Source organism: Peromyscus californicus, unplaced genomic scaffold (genome assembly GCF_007827085.1).
Source record: "Peromyscus californicus insignis strain IS unplaced genomic scaffold, ASM782708v3 Scaffold_7__1_contigs__length_154581171, whole genome shotgun sequence".
NCBI classification, from domain to species: domain Eukaryota; kingdom Metazoa; phylum Chordata; class Mammalia; order Rodentia; family Cricetidae; genus Peromyscus; species Peromyscus californicus.
In genome coordinates, this window is record NW_026294595.1 from 131,826,806 (window position 1) to 131,851,513 (window position 24,708).

The 24,708-nt window shown below is 49.4% G+C and overlaps 2 protein-coding genes across 4 annotated transcripts in view; one reads left to right on the top strand and one right to left on the bottom strand.

Moving 5' to 3' along the window:
• Rpn2 (ribophorin II) overlaps positions 1 to 6,218 on the top strand; it is a 53,009-nt gene extending 46,791 nt beyond the window's left edge. For 2 of the 3 annotated variants that reach the window (XM_052724984.1, XM_052724985.1), the window contains exons 15-18: positions 368 to 443; positions 1,926 to 2,055; positions 3,394 to 3,441; positions 5,851 to 6,218. In XM_052724984.1, coding sequence (XP_052580944.1) covers positions 368 to 443; positions 1,926 to 2,055; positions 3,394 to 3,441; positions 5,851 to 5,863 — 267 coding nt within the window. In that variant the 3' untranslated portion in view covers positions 5,864 to 6,218. The remainder of the gene's footprint in view (positions 1 to 367; positions 444 to 1,925; positions 2,056 to 3,393; positions 3,442 to 5,850) is intronic. The other variant, XM_052724987.1, reaches the window with a different exon arrangement.
• A 4,935-nt stretch (positions 6,219 to 11,153) lies between these two features.
• On the bottom strand, positions 11,154 to 15,763 carry Ghrh (growth hormone releasing hormone). The gene is made up of 4 exons (XM_052722756.1): positions 15,664 to 15,763; positions 15,294 to 15,398; positions 13,156 to 13,275; positions 11,154 to 11,172 (listed from the first exon to the last, which is right to left on the bottom strand). The coding sequence occupies exons 1-4, from the start codon at positions 15,741 to 15,743 to the stop codon at positions 11,154 to 11,156; spliced, it is 324 nt and encodes a 107-aa protein (XP_052578716.1). The 5' UTR covers positions 15,744 to 15,763.
• Positions 15,764 to 24,708: the final 8,945 nt, after the last annotated feature.

The window sequence follows — 24,708 nt, forward strand, 5'->3', positions numbered from 1 at the left end:
GTACCAGCCCTGCAGAACCTAGTGGAAGTGGCAGTCACATCCTCATTAATGTACCTTCTGACCTTTGGGCTCCATGGTCTTGCCTATAGAAGAGTTTGCCATGGTTGGAAAATGATGCTCAGGTTTGAGCTACCCAAGCCCAGTTGAGAGCAGCTCCTCTGCTGCCTTTCAGAAGGAAGAAGGGGCAGTTCTTGAGGACTCAGAATAGGGTGCTTGTCGTCTGGGAAAATCCCTGTCTCTGTAGTGTGTGTGAACTTTGAAGCTCTGGTGCTCGCCATTGGATCAATGCTGGCACCATGTAGAACCATTTCATGTTGTAGTAGAACTCTTTCACAGTCTAATCTTCATTTATTTCTCCATCATTCAGTGGATCCGGATTGGTGCCAATATCTCCAACTTCACTTTTGCTCCTAGCACGATTATCTTTCACCTGGGACATGCTGGTAAGTGCCCCAGGCGGCTAATTCCATTTAACCTCCTCTGACATTTTGCCTGCCCACAAAAAAGCTCTGTTAAGTAGGTCCACAACCTATTAACCATAATGGCTTAATAGCATAACATTTCCCTCTTCCTCCTGGCCTTTTAGGACAGTTAATATGATGATGATAAACCTGTTTGGCCCATCAGCTGAGAGCAACTGCCACTCTGTTGGGCCTCATTGTACTGGAGGGGCTGTGGCAAACCATTTACCCTCATTTAATAGCCCTGTTCATTTCCAGAGATTACTCACTTAGCGTGTCTTTACACTGAGCCATCTTCCTGGATGAAGAGCATTTAATACAGTTTCCAAAGGTTATCTTTCCCCACCACATCGATCCTCACATTTGTTGGCGGCTCTCTCTGGACAGTAATAGAAAACAGTCCCTTCCTCCATCAGACACACTGTCCTCCATTGTTCTTTGGAGGATGCAGACTCTAAACAACCAAAACATAACAGGGCAGTGAATTCCCAGATCATTAAGCATTTCCAAGCCTTTGCATCTCACTGGAAAGTTCAGTATTTTAATTCCTTTGCCTCTCCAAGGAGTCACCATCTCTGCATCCACAGTACATGGCTACTCCAGGGGTCCATAGGACCTCTTGACATTCCAGGCAAATGTGCATCTGTATTTTTCTGAGGAAAGGGAGTCTGTAACTTTGATCAGATTCTCACAGTGGTCCATGACCTCAAAAGTGCTTAAGCACCTCTGTGGTAGTTCGTCTGTCATCCTGGGCAGAACTGGCACAATGACCTTTCTTCCCCACTTAGTTACTGGACTTGAGTGACAGCCTTCCTGGGTCAGGCTAGGAGCAAGACCTGAAGAGAAATGGATTTAGAACCCTGACTTTCATGCCAGGGTGCTTTTGTATGTGTTTCCTCATTGATTCTCATTGTTCAACCCTGATGGAGGTGACTGGGGCTGGAACTATGATCCATTTGATGGTAAGAGAATTTGGTCTTCAAGAAACTACAAGCTGGTAAGGATGGAGCTTGTACAAAACCCAGGACTCTCAGTGTCTGGGTCTTACTGAGCCCTTTCCACTGAGCTTCCCAGGCCTCCCTGCTCACATCCTAGCCACAGTGGCAAATCATTCTTGGTATAGTTCTAATGAAAAGGAAATGACTCATGTCCTGAATGTTTTTATTAAAAATTTGAAACATAAAATTATCTCAAATATTATAAAGACATAGCTCTGCATGAAGGAAGCAGAGAGTAGACAGGAATAGGCCTGTAGATGGGAGAGCGGTAGTACTTTAGTCCATTTTTTACTCTAGATTTCTTGGTAAACAAGGCTGAAGAACAAATCTATTGAGTCATCTACTTTCTGCAGTTGAGATAAAAGCTGCCTAGGAAAACTGACCTTTCTGACACACAGGCCCTGCTCCTTCCTCACCTCCTGTTGTCACTGCTTTGTCTAATTGGATGTCATGACACTTCTTGTAGCAATGCTGGGGCTCATGTATGTGTACTGGACTCAGCTCAACATGTTCCAGACCCTGAAGTACCTGGCTGTCCTGGGCACTGTGACATTTCTGGCTGGCAATCGAATGTTGGCCCAGCAGGCAGTCAAGAGGTGAGGCTGGGGATGGACCAAGCTCCAGGGTGGGATAAGAGATGTCTGTGTGGGCACTGCCAGCCTAGCTCTGAGACATAAAGCTATGTGGCTGAATGATAGCCATCCAGCCTGTTAGAGAAGCCATAAGCAGGTCTTTTAAAGAGGAAAGTAACCTTAGTGACTAGTTGTAGATGTTAAAGTCACAGTGTCCTACACATTAGGAAAGGGGGAAGAACTGCATTATGTTGACTAAAGTGTGTTAGATACGTGGTGGAAAGCCCTCTTGCCCTGCCCTCCTCCTATGCCCCCACCGTGGCACCACTGGGGCTCTGGATGGTGCCAGAGCTCTTCCTCCTACCCATAGGTTTGTGTTCTGCCCCTCGACAGTTGTGTAAGCTTGGCAGCAGCTCCCAGCAGGAGCATCCACTCAAAGGCCCACACTGCTACCCAGGAGTCAGACAGCCTGAGAGGCAAACAAATGTTCAGACCTTGATGTGGTGGCAGCTTGACTTTCAGAACAGAATTGGAGGCAAATTTAAATGTCACATAGGTGTTTCTCATTGATTTGACTTTATTAGAACCTGACTGATTTCAGCCACGCAAAGGCCAATAAGAAAAGGTCAGAATTGCTTTCACCTTTGAAAGAAATCATTTTCTGACGCAGCCTGCTTTTCCCCTCTGGGACTTAGGCTGGCAGAATGGAACTCAGTAGCATGCCCTTAAACACGCTGCCAGTTAGATCTGTTTGATCCAAAAGGGTGTTATCAAGGAGACCAGTGATGACTGGGCAGGGTGGGGGTCTCATTGTGAGCTTTGGAGTGCCTCACTGTGAGCTCCTGTGCAAACATTCCCGAATTCCTGTGCCAGTCTCAGTCCCATCAGAGCTGCCCTCGGTGCCCCCAGTAGCTGCTTAACTCTCCTGCCACTGTGCGTTGCATATAGAAAAGGCCAGGGCGTGGTGGTTTTTCCCCAGCAGAACATTGTTCCCTTGCAGCAACCAGTCTGGGTCCCAAGGAGCAGAAAGCTGGGCTTGGCTAACTTTTTCTTCTCTGGAAATTGTCCACAAGCCCAGCAAAGTCATGGGGAGAGCAGTGTGAGGAAGCCATTCCCTATAGAGTCCATGCAGCAAGCCTTCCTGCTGTGAACCCCGACTCTTATGCACTTGCTGGGAAGAGTCATGACTCTTTCGAGGCCCAGTGGCTCCCCCACCCCTCAGTCCCCTTCACAAGTCTCACAGCCTGTGCTGCCTGGGAAGAGGACCAGCCTTGACAGGAGCTGTGGTCGGGTTTACCGTGTGTCCTCGCTTGTCTCTCTCTCTGTCCTTTCTTGACTCTCAAACCCTCTTTCCTTTGGCAGGATCGCTGCAGAGCAGAGCAGTAGATTGGCAAAATATAGGACACTACGGTAAAGACAAAGGGCGACTCGTCCCAGATGCAGGCTCCCCTTCCCACCTTGCCCACTTCATGCATGCTAGCTACTGTCCTGGATTCAGCCCACTCATTCCTCCCACCATTCCCTACCCCAGAGTGAATTCTGAGGCCATTTTACAGCTTGCTGGTTGAGGTTGTGACTGGACCAGGGCAACTTCCCCATAGATTACTGGTGGATAAGACAAGTCTAACCTGGGCTTCTTGACAAGGGCCTCATCAACCCAGACTACATAGATTCACTAAACAGTGGTCCCATGGCAACTCCTGGCACACCTTGTCACTACGTCTAGGCCTTTCCAAAACACTAATCTCTACTTGGCCGAACGATGTGATTTGGTGAGATTCAGTTGTGAGTGACTGATGACCATGGATCAAAGCCAACAGCAGAATTGTGCCTGGAGCTCAGGGCGTAGCACACAGCTGTCCTCCTCCTGAGGGCTCTTGTTGGGGAGGAAAAGTGAGCGAGCTCCAGAGCAAAGGCAGGGTGCTGCTTAATGGCTCTGCTCCTGTAGATGAGGGGCCCGGGAGAAATTCTGGGGGAGGCCATGCTGGGTTAGGCTTCTGTCCGGTATGTTCCAACTCCTCATCTCCCTAGCCCGGAGGTGGGCTGGACTGGGCCTGTGGTGTAATTGGCTGACCTCTGTCTTACAGCACAGGTAGGACAGAGGTATTTTAATTTTCACACCATGTCTCCTTTCATCCCTTGCCTTAGAAATAGCTCTCCCTTCCAAAGACAGAAAGCAAACCCCAGCACACCTGCTCCTCAGAAAAGTTCTAGTCCTCAGAAAATAGGAAAAGTCAACAAAAACAGGCTTTAGGGCTTGCTCAGTGCAGTGTGGAGAAGCTGAGTGACCTTGTCCTTAACACGGAGAGAAAATGGCATTTTTTTAGGAGGTTGGTTTTTGTTTGTTTTTCTAGGTTTAAGCGATGTATAGTACCAGACGTGGTAGCTTACACCTATAATCCCAGCATTTGAAGGCAGAGGCAGGAGGATGAGGAGTTTAATATCTCCTGGGCTATAGGAGACCCTTTGTCTAAATAAATAATGAATAAACAAACAAAAATAAGCATGTAGCCATGTGACTAGCGCCTCAGTAAGAGACTCATCGCAGTCTGAGGCTCCCCTGTACTTGTGCAGGCTATCCCTCCCACCACCTTAGGTCCTGGCCTTACTCCTTCAGTTTTGCCCGAAATTTGAATTGCTCTGTCTGAAGTGTTTGCCTTCGGAACTAGTCCTTTGCAGCTTGTTGAGTTCTTTCATTCTTTCTCTGACCCTCCTGCTGCCTGAGTCTTGACTGTTGGAGCCTTTGGGACATGTAGGGCTGGGACCAAGTGTGCAGGCTTACCCCCTGTGGCTCAGTGCTGCCAACTGAGGCCACATGTTGGTTTGAGTGGGTATAGTGGATGGTCTCGGTTCTTGGCCAAGGTCTAGGGTTGCTGATTCCGCCACCTCGTTTCATACCTTTGCTGTCCTTGCAGCATGGTTGTGGCAGTATCCGTTGCCAGGCACGCACCCTGATGTTAGGAATCTCTGAGCATTGGTAAGGAATTAGAAGCACACACTCTGGTCCTCAGGACCCAGCACTGTGCCTGTGTGCCCTCCTGGGCACCACTTTGGCAGTCCGTTTGCAGCCTGCCATTCCGAGACCGACATCATCGCTCCAGTCCTCACCGTGACTGCCCACTGCCCGCTGAGGACGTAGAGCTCTGCTTCTGCTTGCCGTGTGCTTGCTGCTGCCACCTGGCTGCATTCTCTTTGGGGTATCAGTTTCTCTTCTGCTGCTTCCACAGCTCCTAGAGTCAGGGGAAGGTGAGAAAGAGTGGCAGAGAGATGCTCCTCTCATCTGAGAAGTGCACATCCCAGCACTCAGGAGGCTGAGGCAGGATCACAAGTTTGGGGCCAGCATGAGCTACATAACAAGACCTTACCTCAAAAACAAAACAAACCAACCACCTAACCAACTATACATCAAAGAAAGAAATGAAAAGAAGACAAACGAAAAGTAACGGTTTTCGTGAGCCAAGTGCCGTTTTCCGGACCCATTCTGTACTAGGTTAGGTTCTGAGTCCGCACTGGCAGGTTAACCTTCCTCCGTCTCTCGGCCTGTACTGTGAGGGTGTGCCTGGAATTACCTCATCTGTACTTCCACATGCTCCTTCCTTAGTGTCGGGGCTGACTCATGGTTGTCAAGCCATCATGGGCTCCAGTTATTTTTTGAAGTGAGATGGGGCATATATAAATGGAGCCAGTAGAATCAGGGCTGTCCCCTTGTCAGTAACATCTTCCAGTGGGAGAACCACTCGGTCTCCCTCTTGTCCCACTAGGAACCAAAACCGTTGGCAAAAACCATCAGTGACTGTGTCTGTGTTCATTTTCTTCCAGAACAGCACACTAGTTCCAGAAGAAGGTTGACGACCCTGAAAACGGAAATGATTCTTTAACAAGGAGTGAAGACCATTCATAGTGTGAAAAGAGGAATGAGGGGAAACAAAACAGAAAATGAAAAAAATCTGTTATTTAAAAAGAAAAAAGTTGAGATGTGGTTACACTTTTACTTGTTTTTCACTTTCTGTTTTACAGAGCAGATATGTTTGGGCCCAGATTGTCTGTCCCTTTGTCATGATGTCTGGCAAGATGCTGTGAATATCCCAGACTACCCAGAGGTTACATTTGAAAAGTTGAAGTCTGTAATTCATCTACTTTGGAATAAAGAGAATGATGATAGGAATAAAGGTCTCATTGAGAGTTTATTCCCGTCCCCAGAGCCTTGAGTGTATAATGTGAGGGCGAAGCTGGGGCTGGGTTATTAGTGCCTCAGCAGTCTTCGATTGGTCTTTCTCACTCTTTCTTAGCAGGACTGAGAGTGGCCTAGAAAAGCCTGTGTCCTTCCTGCTCCAGCAGTGAGCTCTTCATAGGAGCCACACTTGTATTTACAGGTCCTTGGTGTTCAGTCACAAGGACCCGCTCTAGACTTTTTCTTTGAATGTTTGGGTTTGGCATGTAGAGAAGTGTTGGAATTGTCTCAAAAAAGAAAGCTGACTGCCTCAGTACATTCATTCTGTGACAAAATAACATGAAGTAGGTAGGTAATTTAGAAACAGTAAAACAGATAATTTATAAACAGAAAGATAATTTATAAACTAAAATAGTTAGATAAATAATTTATAAATAATAAGATAGGTAGATGGATAGATCTTACAGTTCTGGGTACTAGAACTCAGAAGGCCCTGGAACATTTGGTATGCAGTGAGAGAGACACTCCCCTCTGGATGATATTGGTGCTGTTTCAGTGTTCCCAATAACAGAAGGGACAGAATGACAAAAGCAGCTAGCTAGTTCCCCCAGGCCCTTGAATAAAGGTAATAATTCATACACTGTGTAAATCGTCCCACCTTTAAATGCAGTGCATTGTGGATTTCTTTCAACATGATTTTGGAGGAACTCTAATTCAAACCATATCACTGACCACTTGGGTAAACATCTGTTATCCCAGCACTCCTGTAGGGAGATAGGAGGCAGACAGGAAACTTGCCTGGAAGCTGCTGGAACAGCTAGCCTGGAGTACACAGAGAAACCCTGCCTCAACAGGTAGAAGAGAACTGATTTCTCATACACACACAAATAATAGTAATATTTAAGAACAAATGTGTATGACTAAAACTTGGCCCATTGTCTGTAATTCTATTGAAACGCAATACGTTGCATGGTGGCACCCATTTGTAATCCACTCAGGCTGAGGCAGGCAGACTATGAGATCCAGACTAGATGGAGCTATATCTTAGAATCTTTGTTAAATTTGGGGTACAGAGATTGCTTTCTAGGCTAGCTAGATTTTGCTGTGGTAAGGGAATTGGAGTTTGGTCCGGGAAGAGAAAGAAGAACCCAGAACTCTAGGATAGTTCTATCTGAAATTCTGCAGTTGGAGGCCTCACCTCTCCCAAAGGCTGCAAACCAGTGACCTGTAAGTATTTTGTTTTATCCGTGGTAGTTAATAGTTGAACTAGATGCCAACATTTAAAAATTGAGACATTTGGGCTAGGAGGATAGCTCAGTGTGTGGAGACCTGAGTTTGACCCCGGTACCCATGGCTAAATGATGAGTATGCTTGTAATCTCAACCCTGGAGAAGCAGAAGACAGGCAAATCCCCAGAGCTACCACCGTCGGTGAGCCCCAGGCCAACAAGAGGCGGTCTCAAAAACAAGGTAGATGACCCCTGACCCCCATGCACACACATACCTGAAGCTGACCCCTGACCCCCATGCACACACATACTTGAAGCTGACCCCGACCCCCATGCACACACATACCTGAAGCTGACCCCTGACCCCCATGCACACACATACTTGAAGCTGACCCCGACCCCCATGCACACACATACCTGAAGCTGACCCCTTACCCCCATACACACACATACCTGAAGCTGACCCCTGACCCCCATGCACACACATACCTGAAACTGACCTTTGACCCCCATGCACACACTCACAGACACACCTGAAGCTCACCCCATGCACACACACACACACACACACCTGAAAGCTCACCCCATGCACACACATGCACACCTGAAGCTCACCCCATGCACACACACATGCACACACATGAAGCTCACCCCATGCACACACACACAGTCAGACACACACACATGAAGCTCACCCCATGCACACACACACACACACACACACACACATGAAGCTCACCCCATGCACACACACAGACACACACCTGAAGCTCACCCCATGCACACACATTCACACACACACACCTGAAGCTCACCCCATGCACACACACACACACACACCTGAAGCTCACCCCATGCACACACTCACAGACACCTGAAGCTCACCCCATGCACACACACACACACACCTGAAGCTCACCCCATGCACACACATTCAGACACACCTGAAGCTCACCCCATGCACACACACACACACACACACACACACACCTGAAGCTCACCCCATGCACACACACACACACACACACACACACCCCTGAAGCTCACCCCATGTACACACATTCACAGACACACACCTGAAGCTCATCCCACACACACACACACATTCACAGATACACACCTGAAGCTCACCCCATGCACACACATTCACAGACACACAAATTGTTTTCTGAGAGATTTTATATTTCAAAAACCTGGATTTTGATGGTAATTAAGAGCACATACTGCTCTTGCAGAGGACTCTCAAATTCAGTTTCCAGCATCCACATGGGGCAGCTCACAACTACTTTAATTTCAAGCTGGCCAAGTGGGCTTGACTGGCCACCAAGCCCCAGAGATCTGCCTAGCTCATACCCAACAGTGGGATTGTAAGGGTTGGGCACCATGCCTGGCATTTTTGTAGGCACTGGGGATCTAACTGGAGCCCTGCTGTTTTACGACTGAATCATCTCCCTAGCTAAGTTAGGACTATGAAATGTTTGTTGAGACAAGATATGAGCTGGGCGGTGATGCACACCTTTAATCTCAGCACTCAGGAGGGCAGGTGGCTTTCTGAGTTTGAGGCCAGCCTGGTCTACTGAGTGAGTTCCAGGACAGTCAGGGCTACACAGAAACCCTGCCTCGAAAAACCAAGGGGCGGTGGCGGGGGGTGGGAGGGGTCCCCACTATGTAGCCCAAGCTGACCTGGAGCTCATGACCCTCCTGCCTCAGCCTCCCTAGTATTGGATTATAAAATGAACCACCAGGCACAACCCTTCACTATTTTTTACTTTCTGGTGGTTTCCCAGGTTTCAATCAGGTGTGTCCCCGTCATAAATCAAGAGCACCTGTGCCATGATGAGGACACCCTGGACCTGTTAACAGAAGCCCACTGAGCAGTTTGTTCAAAGTCTACCTGTGCCTGATAGTTTAAGTCACTTGATGTCCCAGCTCGCAGTTCTGAGGGGCCTGGAGTCTTAGAGCCACAAAGAACATGCCCCTCCCCACAGCCGCCAGTCCCCAGCTTTGCTGCCTCCTGGGTGTGTGGCCTGGCACCAGTTGGCAGGCAGCCTGCCAGTAAGTGCAGCCCTGCCCCCTCCAAAGGGCAGTTGTAGGGAGCAATGGGGGAGTCTCCCTGCGAACTCCAAGTTAATACGAACATGAAAGGGACAAGTTCTCCATTGATTAGAAAACATCTTTAGTGCAATAAAAATGGCTCCCAGTCTTAAGTAGGGCCCCCTCGGGAGTGGGGAGCTCCCAGCTCCTCTGTGGGGAGGAGCTGAGGCTTTTAAGCAGTCATTGGTGTCTCTGCTGATGGAGCTAAAGCCCAGGGTTGCTGCGATGGTTTTGCCCTCTGTAATTGCATTCACCTCAAAACCCACAAATAGCCTCGGTTCTCAGCGGTCATTATTTCATTTGAAAAACTAATTGAAAGTTGAGAGAGCCCCGAGTTTTTGTGTTTGTTGGGACAGGGCAGGGAAAGAGATGAGCAGGTGGGGCCGGGAAGGAGGAAGGAGGGGGTGTGGGTCTCCCATTCAGGCCAGCTCCTCCTTTGTCCCAGACCTTGGCAGGTTCCCCGCCCCCTGCCTCTCAGCCTGCCCTTCTGGGCTAGCCTTCTCCTCTGGAGGGGCTTTTGTTTCCCATTGTTACTGCCCCCTCCACCCGCCCCCAATGGCTTCCTACAGCGCCTTTCCCACGCTTGGCGTTGCTTGCCCAGGCTGGGGGGTGGGAGCGTGGAGCAGGTGGTCTTTCATAGCCCTGGTGCTGGGGCCCTGGCTGCAGGCTTCCCAGGACTGAGGTCAAGTGCTTCCCTTTCCTGCTGCCAGTGAACCAGGCTGGCTGGGAAAACCAAGAGGTAGAAGTCCCATCCAATTTTAAATGCTGTGGTTATTTTTACACTTTTAATCAATCATTCCAGACATCCCATCGTCTAGGCTTCTCAGTTGTCTTTTTTGTTTGTTTCTGGTTTTGTTTTTCAAGACAGGGTTTCTCTGTGTAACCCTGGCTGTCCTGGAACTCACTCTGTAGACCAGGCTGGCCTTGAACTCACAGAGATATCCTCCTGCCTCTGTCTCTCAAGTACTGGGATTAAAGGTGTTCACCACCACCGCCACCCGGCTACGGTTGTCAATTTTTAAGGCTTACTTACAATAAAATGGATTTTTATTTTCATTTATCTTTTTTTTTTTTTTTTTTTTTTTTTTTTTTTTTTTTTTTTTTTGAGACAGTGTGGTAAGTATCCCATACTGACCTGGAATTTACTGTGTAGCCAAGGACAGTCACCTGTTTTCTGAGACATTGTCTCTCACTGGGTCCTGGGACTCACAGACTAGACCAAACTGATTGGCCAGTGAGCCTCGGGGATCCATCTTTCTTGATTCCCCCACCCTTCCACCCCCCCCCACACACACACACTGAGACTACTCCTGTGCCTGGCTTTTATGTGGTGCTGGGACCTGAACTCATGTCCTCACGCTTGCTTGCACAGCAGTAACTTGACCAACTGAGCTGGCTCTCTGGCTCCAGCTGATTTGTGTCCTTATTCTTTGTGATGCTGCCCCGGGAAAGGTAGCCATATAAACCATGTTAAGAAAAAAAATCAGATTGACCGTAGAGGAAATTGAACTGCAGATCAGGATGGGGATTTTATTGCATTTACAGAGGAAGGGGAGGTCAGAACTGAAGTAGAAGCAGTTGGGTCCAGTTGTGTTTGTGTACGGGTGGCTCAGACCTCCACTGAAGGCTTCATCCTTGGGAATCCCTGCTGTAGAAAGAAAGAGACACTCAGTCTAGACTCTAGTAAGCAGGAGCAGAACTGAGTTCCCAGAGGCAGGGGGCAGACACGGGAAAGATGCTCATGGCTGCAGAAATGTAAATCCCACTCTTAGCCCCTACCCTGCTAACAGCTGCCACTGAGACCCTGGGCTGGTCACATCCCTTATGATGAGACCACTTCCGACCCTTAGACAAGACCAGCTTCTTCCCAGACAAACATGCGCCACTCCCTACAAACCTTTCTGTTGGTCACAGGTTGAACAAGCAACCTCCTAAGAACAGGTGGGAATCCTCACTGTCTCTGTGAGATACAGACTCCATGAGAAGAGGCTACCCCTGATCTGAACACAGCTGAGCCCTAGCCCCAGTCTTCACACACAGCATTTGCTGGACGGCTACTACGAAAGCTAAAAAAAATGGCTAAACCGAATGGCAGCTTCCTGTCAGGAAGGATAGCAGAGGTGGGTGGGTCTCATACTATAGCTTAGGCTGGCCTGGAACTTACTAGGTAGCCCAGCTGGCCTTGAACTTTTTGTTTTAAAGATTTATTTACTTAGGCATGTATTTTATGTACCTGGGTGTTTTATCTGCATGTATGTCTGCAAATCAGAAGAGAGCATCAGATCCCATGGGACTACAGTTATAGATGGTTGTGAACTGCCATGTGGGTGCTGGGAAGTGAACGCAGGACCTCTGGAAGAGAAGCTAGTGCTGCTCTTAACTGCTGAGCCATCTCTCCAGCCCTGGCCTTGAACTCTTAATCTTCCTATCTTAACCTCCCAAATACTGGGGTAACAGGCATAAGGCACCAAGCTCCACTTCTCTTGGGTCCCCTGTAATGTTTGGAGGGAAACAAAGGCCTGTAGACTTCTTCCTTTGGACTCCAGAGGGAGATTACCTGGTGAAAGGCACTGAATGGAGTTCTTAGAAACAATACTCCCACAGTTCTAGCCTTTGAGCCCTTAGAAGGCATCAGAGTTCACCTGGTCCTTTTGTAGAGGAGGAAATTGAGGACAGAGAGATCCAGAACCAGGCCTGGGATCCAGGCCGGCACCCTGCCTCCAGTCTGGTTCCCACCCCCTAAACCCTGATCATCTGCCTGATGGTGAAGCTGGTGAGCTCTGACTGTCTAATTAGGTTAGAAGGAAGGTGAGGGAGTGCATGGACAGCTCTGAAGGAACTGAGTTTGTTTCATAGGCTGGTGCGGGAGCACCTGACAGAATTGTACCACAAGTGTATGTGCCCAGTTTACAGCCAGGCTGTAGAATACAGCGTTTCTTTCTGGACCATTATGCCATTCTTTGGAAGCTGGAGTCTTATGGGAAGATATCCCAAGGTATACAAAGCAAGCCTGGACTGGCTAGTCTCCTCGATCCTGCTTCTTAGCTTCACTTTTCTCTTCTGTAAAAGGGGAAACTCCAGTGAAAATGTGAGGACCAGTGAGATGGGGAAGGACCATCATGACCAGCTCGGCCTCTCATGACGGTGTTTGGCCTGCTCTGGTCAGCCACTGGGTATGGGAGAACTGGCCTGTCTTGGGCATTGTAGGTTCATGGACTTCACAGGGAATCCATGGTGTACCCTTCACATCACCCACAATGCAATTCCTTGGGACACCTGTTAAAACAGGGTCTGAGACCCATACCAGAAGCACTGATAACATTTCAAGACACACTGAGCCTGGCCTCCTGTTCTGCACTGGACACACTGCAGTGGCCATCATGCAGTCTGCTCACACATATCTCTCCCTGTCCCTGAGGCCTGGGGGGTGGGGGTGGGGCTTTAGGCCCTGTGAAGAGAAGGCAATTCTTTGCTTTTCTTGAAAACCCAGAGGGAAGAAAATCTCTAAAGTCCCTAGAGCAATCTCTCTCTGCCTCCCCCCTGCCCCCCTCACCTGTGGTGCACACCCCCCCAACACCCCCCCACCCCCACCTCCCACCCCCACCTCCCCCCACACCCCCACCCCTGTCACCTGTGCTTCTGCAGCAGGGCTACCAAGAGGCTCTCCAGCGCCATCTGCCTGTGGTCTGCCCACATGCTGTCCACCTGCCGGCCAAGCCGTACCCTGGTTCCTGGTTCCTGGTTCCTCTCCCTGTGGGTTCGAAAGGAGAACAGGTGAGGTTGCCATTGGGTAGGATGTCCAGTCAAGGATGTAGTCCTTTGCTATTCCAGTATCTGATGAGAATTCTTAGGAAACCCACTTACATTCAGCAACATCTGGGCAACGGTAGGCATGGCAGTGAAAAATACAGCGTGCGTATTCATACCACCGCAAAACCCTCCCCACTGCTAATCTTGTAGAAAGCACATTAAACAAGTGGCCGAATGTATTGTCCACCAGTAGCAGGACAACCCATTGTGCAGCAGTTCTGATACCATGGTTGAGAAGGCCACAGCAGGTACTAATTATGAAGGTACCTGGGATCAATTCACTGTGAAGGGCAGTCTAGGAAGCAATGACATTTACTAGTCAAAGCTGTCAGAGTCAAGAAAATCAGGCATCTTCCAGATTAAACTTAAAGATATGCGAAGGGCTGGAGAGATGCCTCAGCAGTTAAGAGCGCCTCGTGCAGAGGACCCAGGTTTGATTCCCAGCATCCACATGGTGCCTCACAGCCATCTGTAACTCCAGATTCAGGGAACCCAGTGCCCTCCGGGGGCACCTGGCATGTACATGGTACACAGACATACATGAGAACAAAACAATCATACACACAAAATAAACCTAACGATGAGGAAAAGAGGTATGATGATGGCTGAATGGAGTCTGTGATCCTACACCGGGTCCCGGGTCAGAGAAGAAATAATTATAAAGAATCTGTTGGGACAACTGATGAAATTTGAATCTGTGTTGTGAGTGACAGTGACATTGAGGACAGGAGGGGGTGTTGCTTGTTAGATGTTAGGAGACCTAAGTGCATCGGGGTCATAGGTCATAATTGTAATGTGCAGGCCTGCAATCCCAGCATTCAGGAGGCGAAAGCAGGAGGCTCGGAAGCAAGTCATCCTCAAATACATATCGAGCTTAGGCCAGCCTAAGCTGTAGAAGACCCTGCATCAAAAGAAATAAGAAATTAAAAAATGGCTCAGCAAAGATGAGACCATTGTGGTAAATGTACATGTGTCCAGGGGTGTGTGTGTGTGTGTGTGTGTGTGTGTGTGTGTGTGTGTGTGTGTGTGTGTGGTTGATCTAGGGAAAATGATAAAATGTTAGGAGCTGTTGGCTATAAGAGTACAGCTGTAGCTTTAAATTTTGTAATTATTTGTTTTTATTTGTATGGGTTTTGTTGTTGAGGTTGTTGAGGTTTTGTTTGTTTGTTTTGTTTTTTTGTTTTTGCCTACATGTATGTCTGGTGCCTGTGGAGGCCAGAAGAGGGCATGGGAGGGATCCCCTGGGACTGGAGGGGTCAGCCTTCACGTGGGTGCTGGGAATTGAACTCAGGTCCTCTGCAAAAGCAGCATATGCTAGCTCCATTCCCATGACATTTTTGTACATTTGAAGGGTTTTCCAAACAAAAACTACAAAGTGAGGTTGTTTGGATCTTTGCTCGGCCATTCTTTGTGTGTCCTTTAGAGATGACAGATGGGTCTGTCCAGTGAGGTAATGACAGGTGGTCTCAAAGATCTGAAAGAAACTTAGAGAGGCTGCCCTGGCAGTGGAGTCCTCGTGTAAGCACATGTCCCCATGCCTAGTCTTTGTTTCTGGACTGGAGCCCCGATCAAATAGGAACATTGTCACTTCAGGAGCCAAGGACAGGGAGAGACACACGGAAGGTATAGAGGTAAGTGGAGGTCTGACCAATGCAAAATCCAGAAAGGATATATACCAGCGGTTCTCAATCTGTGGGTTGTGAATATCAGATATTTACATTACCATTCATAACAGCAGCAAAATTATAGTTATGAAGTAGCAACAAAATAATTGTATGGTTGGGGGTCACTACCACATGAGGAACTATATTAAAGGGTTGTGGCATTAGGAAGGTTGAGAACCACCAATATATACTGTGTCAGGGAACCAACGAAGCTTGGTCCCTATCTCCTGCATCAGGCCTTCGCAGCTCTAGTGCAGAGGTGACTTCAGAAGGAGCTACTAGAATGTCTGCTTACCCCTGCTGCCTGCTCATGATGTCCTGGAGCAGTTTGCGGGCAGACAGCTGGCCCAGAACTTTCCTGTAGCTGTTGGTGAAGATGGCATCTGCGTATCGCCTCATCCTGTGCAAAAGGGTCAGAGGTCAGGATGGGGCCAAATGAGAGGACAGTGTGAGCTACACCACATCTCGGTACAGGCCTCCCTCTGTTGTTCTGGGTTCTCCTCACTCCCAGAGAGACTCCGAGCCCAGCTGCATGACCTCTGGGGCGCCATGCCTGGTGCCTGCCCGAGATGAACCGTGGGCACTGTGAAGAAACGGCTGGTGGGTCCTGTTAGCATCGTCTGCTATAGAGAGGTCTCAGAGGTGCAGGAATCCTGGCTGCTTACCTGGAGGGCAGCGAAGGGGTCGGTGAGCAGTGGGAGCCACTGGTGAGGGTGAGAATCACAAAGAACACCCAGAGTGGCATCCTTCACCCCTGGCTGGGACCTGCAAAGAAGATCAGGAGGGAACGATCAGACATAGCCACAGTGTCCCCCTGGACACCACTCTGTGACAAGCCCTGGTCCTCATCCTTTGGCTGTGGGGCGTTGGAAATCAGACACACCTGGCTTCAAGTTCAACACAGTCAGTCCTCAGCTCTGGCTTCCCTACCTGGGATGAAGCCACACTAGTCACCTCATTAGGCTGAGCAGAAAATCAGTTAACATAGTGAAACTGCCTCTCCTGGAAAGTGTGAGGGGAACACACACACACATACACACACATACACACACGTACACACAACACACACATACACACAACACACACACATACACACACACATACACACACAACACACACATACACACATACACGCACACACATACACACACATACACACACACCACACACACATACACACACACATACACACACAACACACACATACACAACACATACACACACGTATACACAACACACACATACACACAACACACATACACACACACACACACACACACTCACGCACGCACGCACGCACGCACTCAGGAGAGAGCATCATCCCCTGGCTGACTGACACAGGGGTCAGAGGGTACCATGCTCGTAGATAAATCTGACCTCAAATCCTGGTTCTGCCCTCACTGCCGAGCTCCCCATTACAAGTGGCTTAACCCATCTGAACCTCAGTCTCCCCAGCCACAAAATGGAGATAATAACCATAATTATCAGGTCATGTGAGAAGAAACACATAAGGAACTCTCTAGAAATTCTTGTTGTAGTCACCTGACACTTATTTCATTCAGAGGATAGATTCATGCTGCTTCATTGTGTGGAGTTGGAGCAAAGACAGAAACTTCCTGTTCCAGAAGCTTCCATTTTGGAGGTAGGGTATGACACAGCATCTAGAAATGTAGCCAAGGTTTGCCTGGAATTCACTGTGTTGCCCAGGCTGACTTCTAACTCATAATCCTCCTGCCTCAGCTTCCTGAAAGCTGGAATTACAGACATGTGCCACCGCACCTGGCAGAATTGCTGCGTTACACAACGTTCTGAAAGTGGGGAGGAGAGCGACAAGTGTGAGGTGCCAGAATCTTCCCCACCGACTTCATAATTACCCTTAACTGGGGCCTGTTAACACCATGCTCTGCAATTAGGGGGAGAGCTGCCTCAGCTCAAGAGGATGCACCTGTCAGCTCTGGCCTGCCCTGGTATGGAGCCACTGGCCAGCTAGGAGCTGGGTCTTCTCAGCAGAATGTCTGCTCTGGAGGATCTGACTGGTCCCTGAAAGGCGGCGCCCCTCCTTTCCCATGATTCCTCTCTCTCCCTAGTCCCACTGAGGGCTGATTTCTGCAGGCAGGGCCAGCACTAACCCAGTCCACCATGCTTGCCTGGGCTCACTTCTCTTAAGGCAACAGGCCCCTTCTGCAGATTCTGGCCTTCTCTGGTCAGGGGTGCCTTAGGTCCCGGAAAGCATTCATGGGAACTGTTCACTGTGGTCCCAGGCCCCTCACTCCACACCAGGCCTCTCAGGTACATTTTCATATGACTTAGGCCTCATTTCTTGGGCCAAGTATCTACACTCCCTGTCTTCCTCATATATCACGTCGGGGCATTCCTTTTCCAGCTGGGCTGGGCCTCTCCAGAAGTGGGACTTTCCAAACAGGGAACAAGCTTTGGACATAAGGCGCTGCGGGGGGGGGGGGGGGGGGGGTCCCCTTGACTACAAACCACTGCATTTCCTGCCTCTCTCCACAACACATTGCTTTTCACTTTCTTCCTTCTCATCTCCAGTCCCCTGGTCTCTCTGTCTCTGTCTCTCTGTGTGTGTCTCTCTCTCTATCTCTTTCTGGTTTTTTGAGACAGGGTTTCTCTGTGTAGCCCTGGCTGTCCTGGAACTCACTCTGTAGACCAGGCTGGCTTCAAACTCACGGAGATCTGTTTGCCTCTGCTGAGATTAAAGGTGTGCACCACTATGCCAGGCTGACCCAAATGACTCTTTACTCCCATAATCAGAAGCCCTCTGGCATGAAGTTGGGGCCCTACTCTTGACCTAAGCTTTCCTCTGCCTCCTCCCCTGCTCCCTAGAGTTCAAAAGGAGACCCCAGCCCCCACCAAAACCCCACTGTCCCCACCTCGAGCTTCCTCACACCCACTCCAGAGCAGGCACTGTCATCCTCATTCCAACACCAGAGCCCAAGGACGAGGGAGGATTTTTCACGTGGTCCTCCACCAAAATAGCTCAAGTGGGCGCTTCAGAACAGGCCCTTACTTCCCAGGCCAACAGACTTCCTCCTGCTCACAGGGCGATTTCTCAGATACAATACCCTATTCACAATTCTCCCTGTTCATGGGGCCTTCAGGATGGGTCACCTGCACGTGGGAAAGGGTTCTGAAAGCAAAAATGGAAAGCTTTCGCTCCGTGTCATGGGGCCTCCCAGGACTCAAAAGAGGAACAAACAGGAACGCTTGCTTGATTGGCACCTCCCTGGGCACACCCAGTGGTGTCAAGGATTTGAAAGTAACCCTCGTCAGAGGGCAGGCTTTGGGGGAGCAGTTTTCGTAATTCCAGCAAGATGCCATTCATTCATAATAAGGTTCGGTCCCTGCACAGCCTGGTCAAGCAGGAGCATCCGTGCTTGCCTTTTGCCCCAGGGATAAGTGCCGATTCTGCAACAACCCCAGCTCTGCAAAGCTATTGCATAGGGCTGCCCAACCCCAGTGAACGAAGACCGGAACAGCAAGAGCCATTTGGGCCAGGAGTGGTGGCGCACGCCTTTAATCCTAGCACTTGAGAGGGAGAGGCAGGAGGATCTCTGTGAGTTTGAGGCCAGCCTGGTCTATAGAGTGAGATCCAGGACAGCCAGGGTTACACAGAGAAACCTTGTTTCAAAAAGCCAAAAAAAAAAAAAAAAAGGAACAGAGACTATGAAATAGCTGTCCCCCCTGTGTCCCATGTGACAAAGTGGCCCAAACCCAGTTGCCCTTAATGACATTTAAGGTACTCTAGATCTCGGGCATGTTAATTCTGGGACTGGACACAGGTGAGGTCTTGGGTATTAGGAGAACGGGCATCAACTCTCATCAGTCGACACCTTTGCCAGCCTCCTGCCACAAGCACCACAAGAATTCTACAGACACACATCTGTGACAAGTAACAAGTCATGTCTCAAGTGTCCACATATCTGCAAAAACTTCCAGGGGTCTTCTACCTCGTTAAATGTCCCCTTTGCAGCTGAGAACTGCAAAGCATCGAGACTCAGTTCTGAAGCCATTTGACCAAGAACACTTCAAGTGCCAGGAAATCTGAGGCTGAGCATTTTTTGTGGTGCGGGAGACAGAACCCAGGGCTTTGCACATCCTAGGCAAAGCTCTAACACTGCCGACACCCCACACAAAATCGAAGTTTTTAATGAGGAAACATGGGCAAATCAAAGAAGGATTTGAGGCAGTTTATGGTGGAAAACAATAATAATGATGATCATAATAAGTATTTCAGGTCTATTCAAGTAAGGAGTAGGGGTCAGGCATGGGGTCATAGAAGCCTCCAAAACCCAATAATTGTAACTGAAAATTAGAGCAAGGAGCATGGCCGCAATCGAGGGAGAAAGCAAAATGTTATCAATTTCCAGGCAATTATACTGAGTTGGTTCTGGGTGATCGATGAGCCGCATTGATTTCTACAGCAATTGGACCGCTTTCGGATGCACGGCTGAGTCCTGTCATTGACAGGAGAATCCAGCCAGCTCTCATCTCAACCCAGAAGCCTGCCTCACACCCACACCCTGGAAGGAGCCCCCAACACCTCCCTCGCCTCCACCAACCCCCCAACATTTCTTCCTGCCTGTCACCACAGTCCCTACATGGCACCAGCCACCAAAAGCACGTTCCAGAGTCTCTGCTGAGGGGCCACTACACTCAGAGCGGCTACTGCATGTCCTCACCGGTCCATGGACACAGAGACCGGCCAGGGGCCATTTGACTTGGTTTCTGTTGGTTGGTGACATGTCAATATTTCTTGCCCCTACCCAGCCCTCCCCCCAGAGCCACCCCCTCTCACCTCCAATGTGACAGGTGTCCCTCTCAGTCTGAGGCACTGCTCGGGTCCCACTGACCTCAGGCATCTGCTCCAGCCACTGCTGAGCTCTCACATTTATACCTTAATTTTCCTAAGTGTTGTCCGCGTCAGAGAGTCAATTACGCACAAGTCAACTAATGCACCCTTTTTAGCACCAAACAGACTATCTCTAATGGGGAAAAGTGGTTTTTGTCCCCCACAAATTAAGGCCCATACCAAACTTTCCCTCTGTCTTTGAGGGGGTGAACATAATCTAATGGTGAATGATTATTCTGAAAAAAATAGTGAATAATACTGAGACTCTAGTAATTATATTTACAACAATGTCATGTCTTTGTTCATTCTTCCAAAAACTGTGCCTTTTCAAATTCATATAATTCTGTTTTGTCCACACATAACTTGATTTCACTTTCGAGTAGACAGTCTTAACAATAAGTGTTTTTTTTTTTTCTCAGTGAGGAAAATGGTTCGCTGTCTCCCTTGTCTTCCAATTATCAGAATTTCCCCGTGTTTGATTTACACCAGCTGCTGCCGTCCACAAGCAAATTTCGACAGCCAACCCCTGAAGCAACCTCTGTCATGTGTCAAGACAGCCCAGCACGGCAGCTGCCTCAGAAAGGTGTGAAGGGAGAGAAAAGAGATGGAGACCTTGGGAGAACTGTGATGTTTCCAGACTTTTCTAGCCTGTAGCTAAGATTCCTCAAGAACAGCATAGAAGTGTCTGAGGCAGAAGCCCTGGTTTCCCGTGCAGCTCTGTGGACTCATCAAGAGAGCTCCACACAGAGGTCAGAGACCTGCCTCCTCTTCCTTGTCTGTCAGTCACAACCTCAGTGACCTTTCCAAGCTCCCTCTACCCACCAGGCCTCAGTGTCTATACCTGTGATTGACAGCTCTCAAACTTGGCAAAAGTTTCTTTTCATTGGAAATCTACCTAACCATAGTCTACAAAATAGATTCGTAAATGGGCCTAACTGAGTATTGGGGGGGTGTGCCTGCAGGGCCAACTTCTTAGGAAGCTGAGGCAAGAGAATTTACTTGAGTCCAGGAGTTCTAGGCCAGCTTGGGCAACACAGCAAGGCTCCTGCTCAAAAGCAGGTGGGGTAGAGACAGTTAGTTCCTCAAGGGCTTGTGATGTGAACATGAGGACCTGAGTTTGGATCCCCGCATACAAAACATGACAAGAAGAAGCAAGCACATGCAGTCCCAGGCCTAGGAATGGAGATGGCAGGATCCTTGGAGCTTCTGGCCAGCCAATCAAGCCATGTCAGTGAGTTCCTTTTCTCAAAAAATAAGGCAGTGAGAGATTGAGGAAGATACTCAATAGTAACCTCCGGCTTCCACACACACATTAACCCTACCACCACCCTGTATACACACACGTACACTCACATGCACACATACCAATGCACACACACATATATATGCATGCACACATACACATACATATACACAAGCACATGCACACATGCACCACACATACACATGCATGTGTGCACGTGCACAAACACACACACACACACACACAATTGTGCTGCTCTGAAGGAAGACAGGGAAGTGGAGACATCTCTCCCCGCTCCCGAGCACCTCTGTGGTTCAGTTTGAAGCAAGCACTTTCTGAGAACCTCCTAGCCTTCACTGAGCCATGTTCCTGCATACAGCAAACATAAGATGTTCCCCCACACAGATGAGGGCTAAGGGACACGTCACCCTGCTGACCACATCTGCACGGAGTGGTCAGGTCAGGCCACAGCTTCAAGAATAAAGACTGAGACGATAAGTTTAAAATAAGTACCAAAACACAAAACCAAAACCAATAAATGGGCTGATAGGTCCTGGCCACAGACAGGTGGTTGGGACAGTTGGGGCTGTTGGGATCCTCAGGGCAATGGGCTCCTGGGCAGGTGGGAGGTGTGAGAATATTGCTGTAAAGATAAGAGGGGCCCTGGAGAGCTGGGCCTTCTGAGTGGCCAGACTCTGGCCTGGGTGCAGACGCAAGGCTCATAGAGCTGATTGGGGAAGCGATGAGAATCCAAGTGTGACCCCAGCCGTGCTAGGCCCCACGAATGCCTGACCTCCGTTTCCTCCCGTGGAACTGGTTGCTGGGCTCAACTCCTGAGTAAGCACTGTGATCGTGTATAAGGTAGAGGTGTGGCACAGAGTGAGCTCTGCCTGTTGGGAGCTCAGCATTTGAAGAAGAGGCAACAGAGACCCAGTGAGCCAATCAGAACCCATCAGGTATCCGTGCTCAGACTTTCAAATGCAGAGCCCCACACCAAACTGAGGGCTTCCCAGGGTTCCCCGCCCCCTGCCCCCAACACTGAAGCTAGCTAGCATATCACAAGGACCACTTTGCTCTTTTTCCTTGTCGTTCTGGAAATCCCAGTCAGGGCTTTGTGGAAGCTAAGCAGGTGCTCTACCATTGAGCTACCGCACCCCACTCAGTTATTACAGATTTTCAGTCCTTTAGGGATTTCATAAGTATATACAGCTGTGCCGCCATTACCACAGCCCTGTCTCAGAGTTTACTTACTTCAAACCACACCCCTTCCACCCATTCGCCATTCCCTCCCACGGCCCCAGGCAGAACCCATCTGCTTCCTGTCTTTTTCTTTGCTGAGAATTCCTATGTACTGAAGTATATGACAGGTATTCCCCAGCGTGTCACTGAGACAGACACATGGGGATCCACGCATCAATAGTTTGGTCCTTTTTCTTCTGTTGTATGGACGTATGACAGCTTGCTTATCCACTCACCATGAGGGACGTTTAAGTTCGTTAGCTGGAGGCTATATATTAAGAATCACTCTACAGGCCAGGTGGTGGTGGCACATGCTTTTAATCCCAGCACTTTGGGCGGCAGAGGCAGGTGGATCTCTGTGAGTTCGAGGCCAGCCTGGTCTACAGAGTGAGATCCAGGATTAGCCCAGGCTACAAAGAGAAACCCTGTCTCAAAACAAAACAAAACAAAACAAAAAAAAAAAAATCACTCTACAGAGCTGGAGAGAGACGTCTTAGTGGTCAAGAGCGCTGGTTGCTCTTCCAGGGGCCTCCTGTTTGGTCTCCAGCGTGGACATGGGACTCACAAGCCTCTGTAACTCTAGCCCCGCGGCATCCAACGCCCTCTTCTGGCCTCCACAGGCCCTGCATGCAAAGGGTGCTCACGCACAAAAATAAGAAAATTAAATTGTAGTTTTAAAACACACTGCTGCGAATCTTTGTAAGGTTTAGTGAGAATGGATACATCCATCGCTCTTGAGGTCTCTAGAAACAGAACTGCCGGACTGCGTAATAAGAGGACATTTTGAATATTTTAAAAGCTTCCAAGGATGAAATGGCTCAGAGAGCCAAAGTGCTTGCTGTACAAGAACCTGGGTTCTGTCCCTGGAGGCCACGGTGGAAGGGCAGAACCGATTCCCAGAGGTTGTCCTCTGACTGCCACAGGTTCACTGTGACACATGCCTGCTGGCTTAAACACACAAAGGTGTGTACACACAAGTCATACACGCAAAAAGGATCGTGGAAGAAGAGGTGGGGGAGGGGGACTGCCTAACTCTCCTCCAGAGCTGAGTTGGTCCCTTTACACTCCCTCCAGGGTGAGGAGCACTGTCTGGCCAGTTCTTAGGTGAGCACCTATCTCCTTCTCTTACAAATTCCCATCATGCCTAGAGGCTCAGCGCACACTTTTAATCTCAATCCTGAGGCAGCCCCCTTAGAGGCTACAGCGCTGTCTGGATTAGCTGTCCTGAGGGCCAGGGTCTCATTTCTGCCATTATGGGAACGTATGGGCCTCTGTCTCTGCTCTGCATCTGGGCCTTGAGAAGCAGGGGGGCCCAGCTCTTGTCTTCACTGGTGCCTTCAGAGGACTGTGGGGAGGAGCTTCAATTCCAAAAAGCACACAAACGTGCTCAAGAATTGGGGGAAAGGGAGGGTCACTTTAAACTAGAAGCACTTCAAAGACAGGACAGGAAAGGAGCCCAAAACAGGCACACTGGCTTGGGTAGCCAGTGGATTTAGATGAAAAAGCGTTCTGCCCCATGTGTGAACCTGGGTAAGGCACTTAATCTCTCGGCATCCCAGTGACTACACTTGAACAGTGGGGATCATGGCACCCAACTCCCTAGTGAGGAAGTGGAGACAGGCAGATGTAGTTTATAGCTGGCCCTGAGCTCAGCAAGCCAGGCAGCATGGTTAGGGGAGCTGGGAGCCATTTTGTTGACAAGCTTTGCTTGCTCCTCAGCCCACTAAGAAGATGGAGAGAGAAAGCCAGAAAGTCCTGAGAATAAAAAATCCAGCCTCCACCTCCGATTCCCACCACTCTGCTCTGGCTGGCCTCCCCCAGGACTGGCTCTTTCCCAAGATTCGCTTTTAACCCAGCCTTAATTAGTGATCTCGGCTGTGTCTAGGGTCCCTGGGCTTGAGCTGAAAAAAAGAAAGCACCCGAGAGAGAGGCAGGCTCTAAAAGGACCCCAAAGGTTGGGGCAGTGTGGCTGGGCTGAGAGGGGGACAGACTGCACATTTGTGTTGCAAATTTCCAGTGTGTGAGAGCCAGCCATTCAAAGAGGAGGCTGCGGAAAGCTGGGTGTGGGAGATGGGGAGAGGGAGCCCGTCAACAAAGGGGGCCTATCTGCGAGCCTCAGATCCAGCTTTGTAAACACCGCTTTCATGTCTTTCCTGAAGAATGGAAGCCTTCCCAGCCTGCCCCAGACCACTGTGCAGAAGGGGAGGCCCAGACCCTAGACTTCCCAATTCCGTTGACCCTCTTGCCCTCTGGGGTCTGTTTATGGAGTCAGCAGCGGCAAGTGTCACGTGGGCGCACATGTGCGTTGTTGGAGCCAGGTCCTCTGTGTTGGCTGCTGTGGCCTTTCTGGGTGGCCCC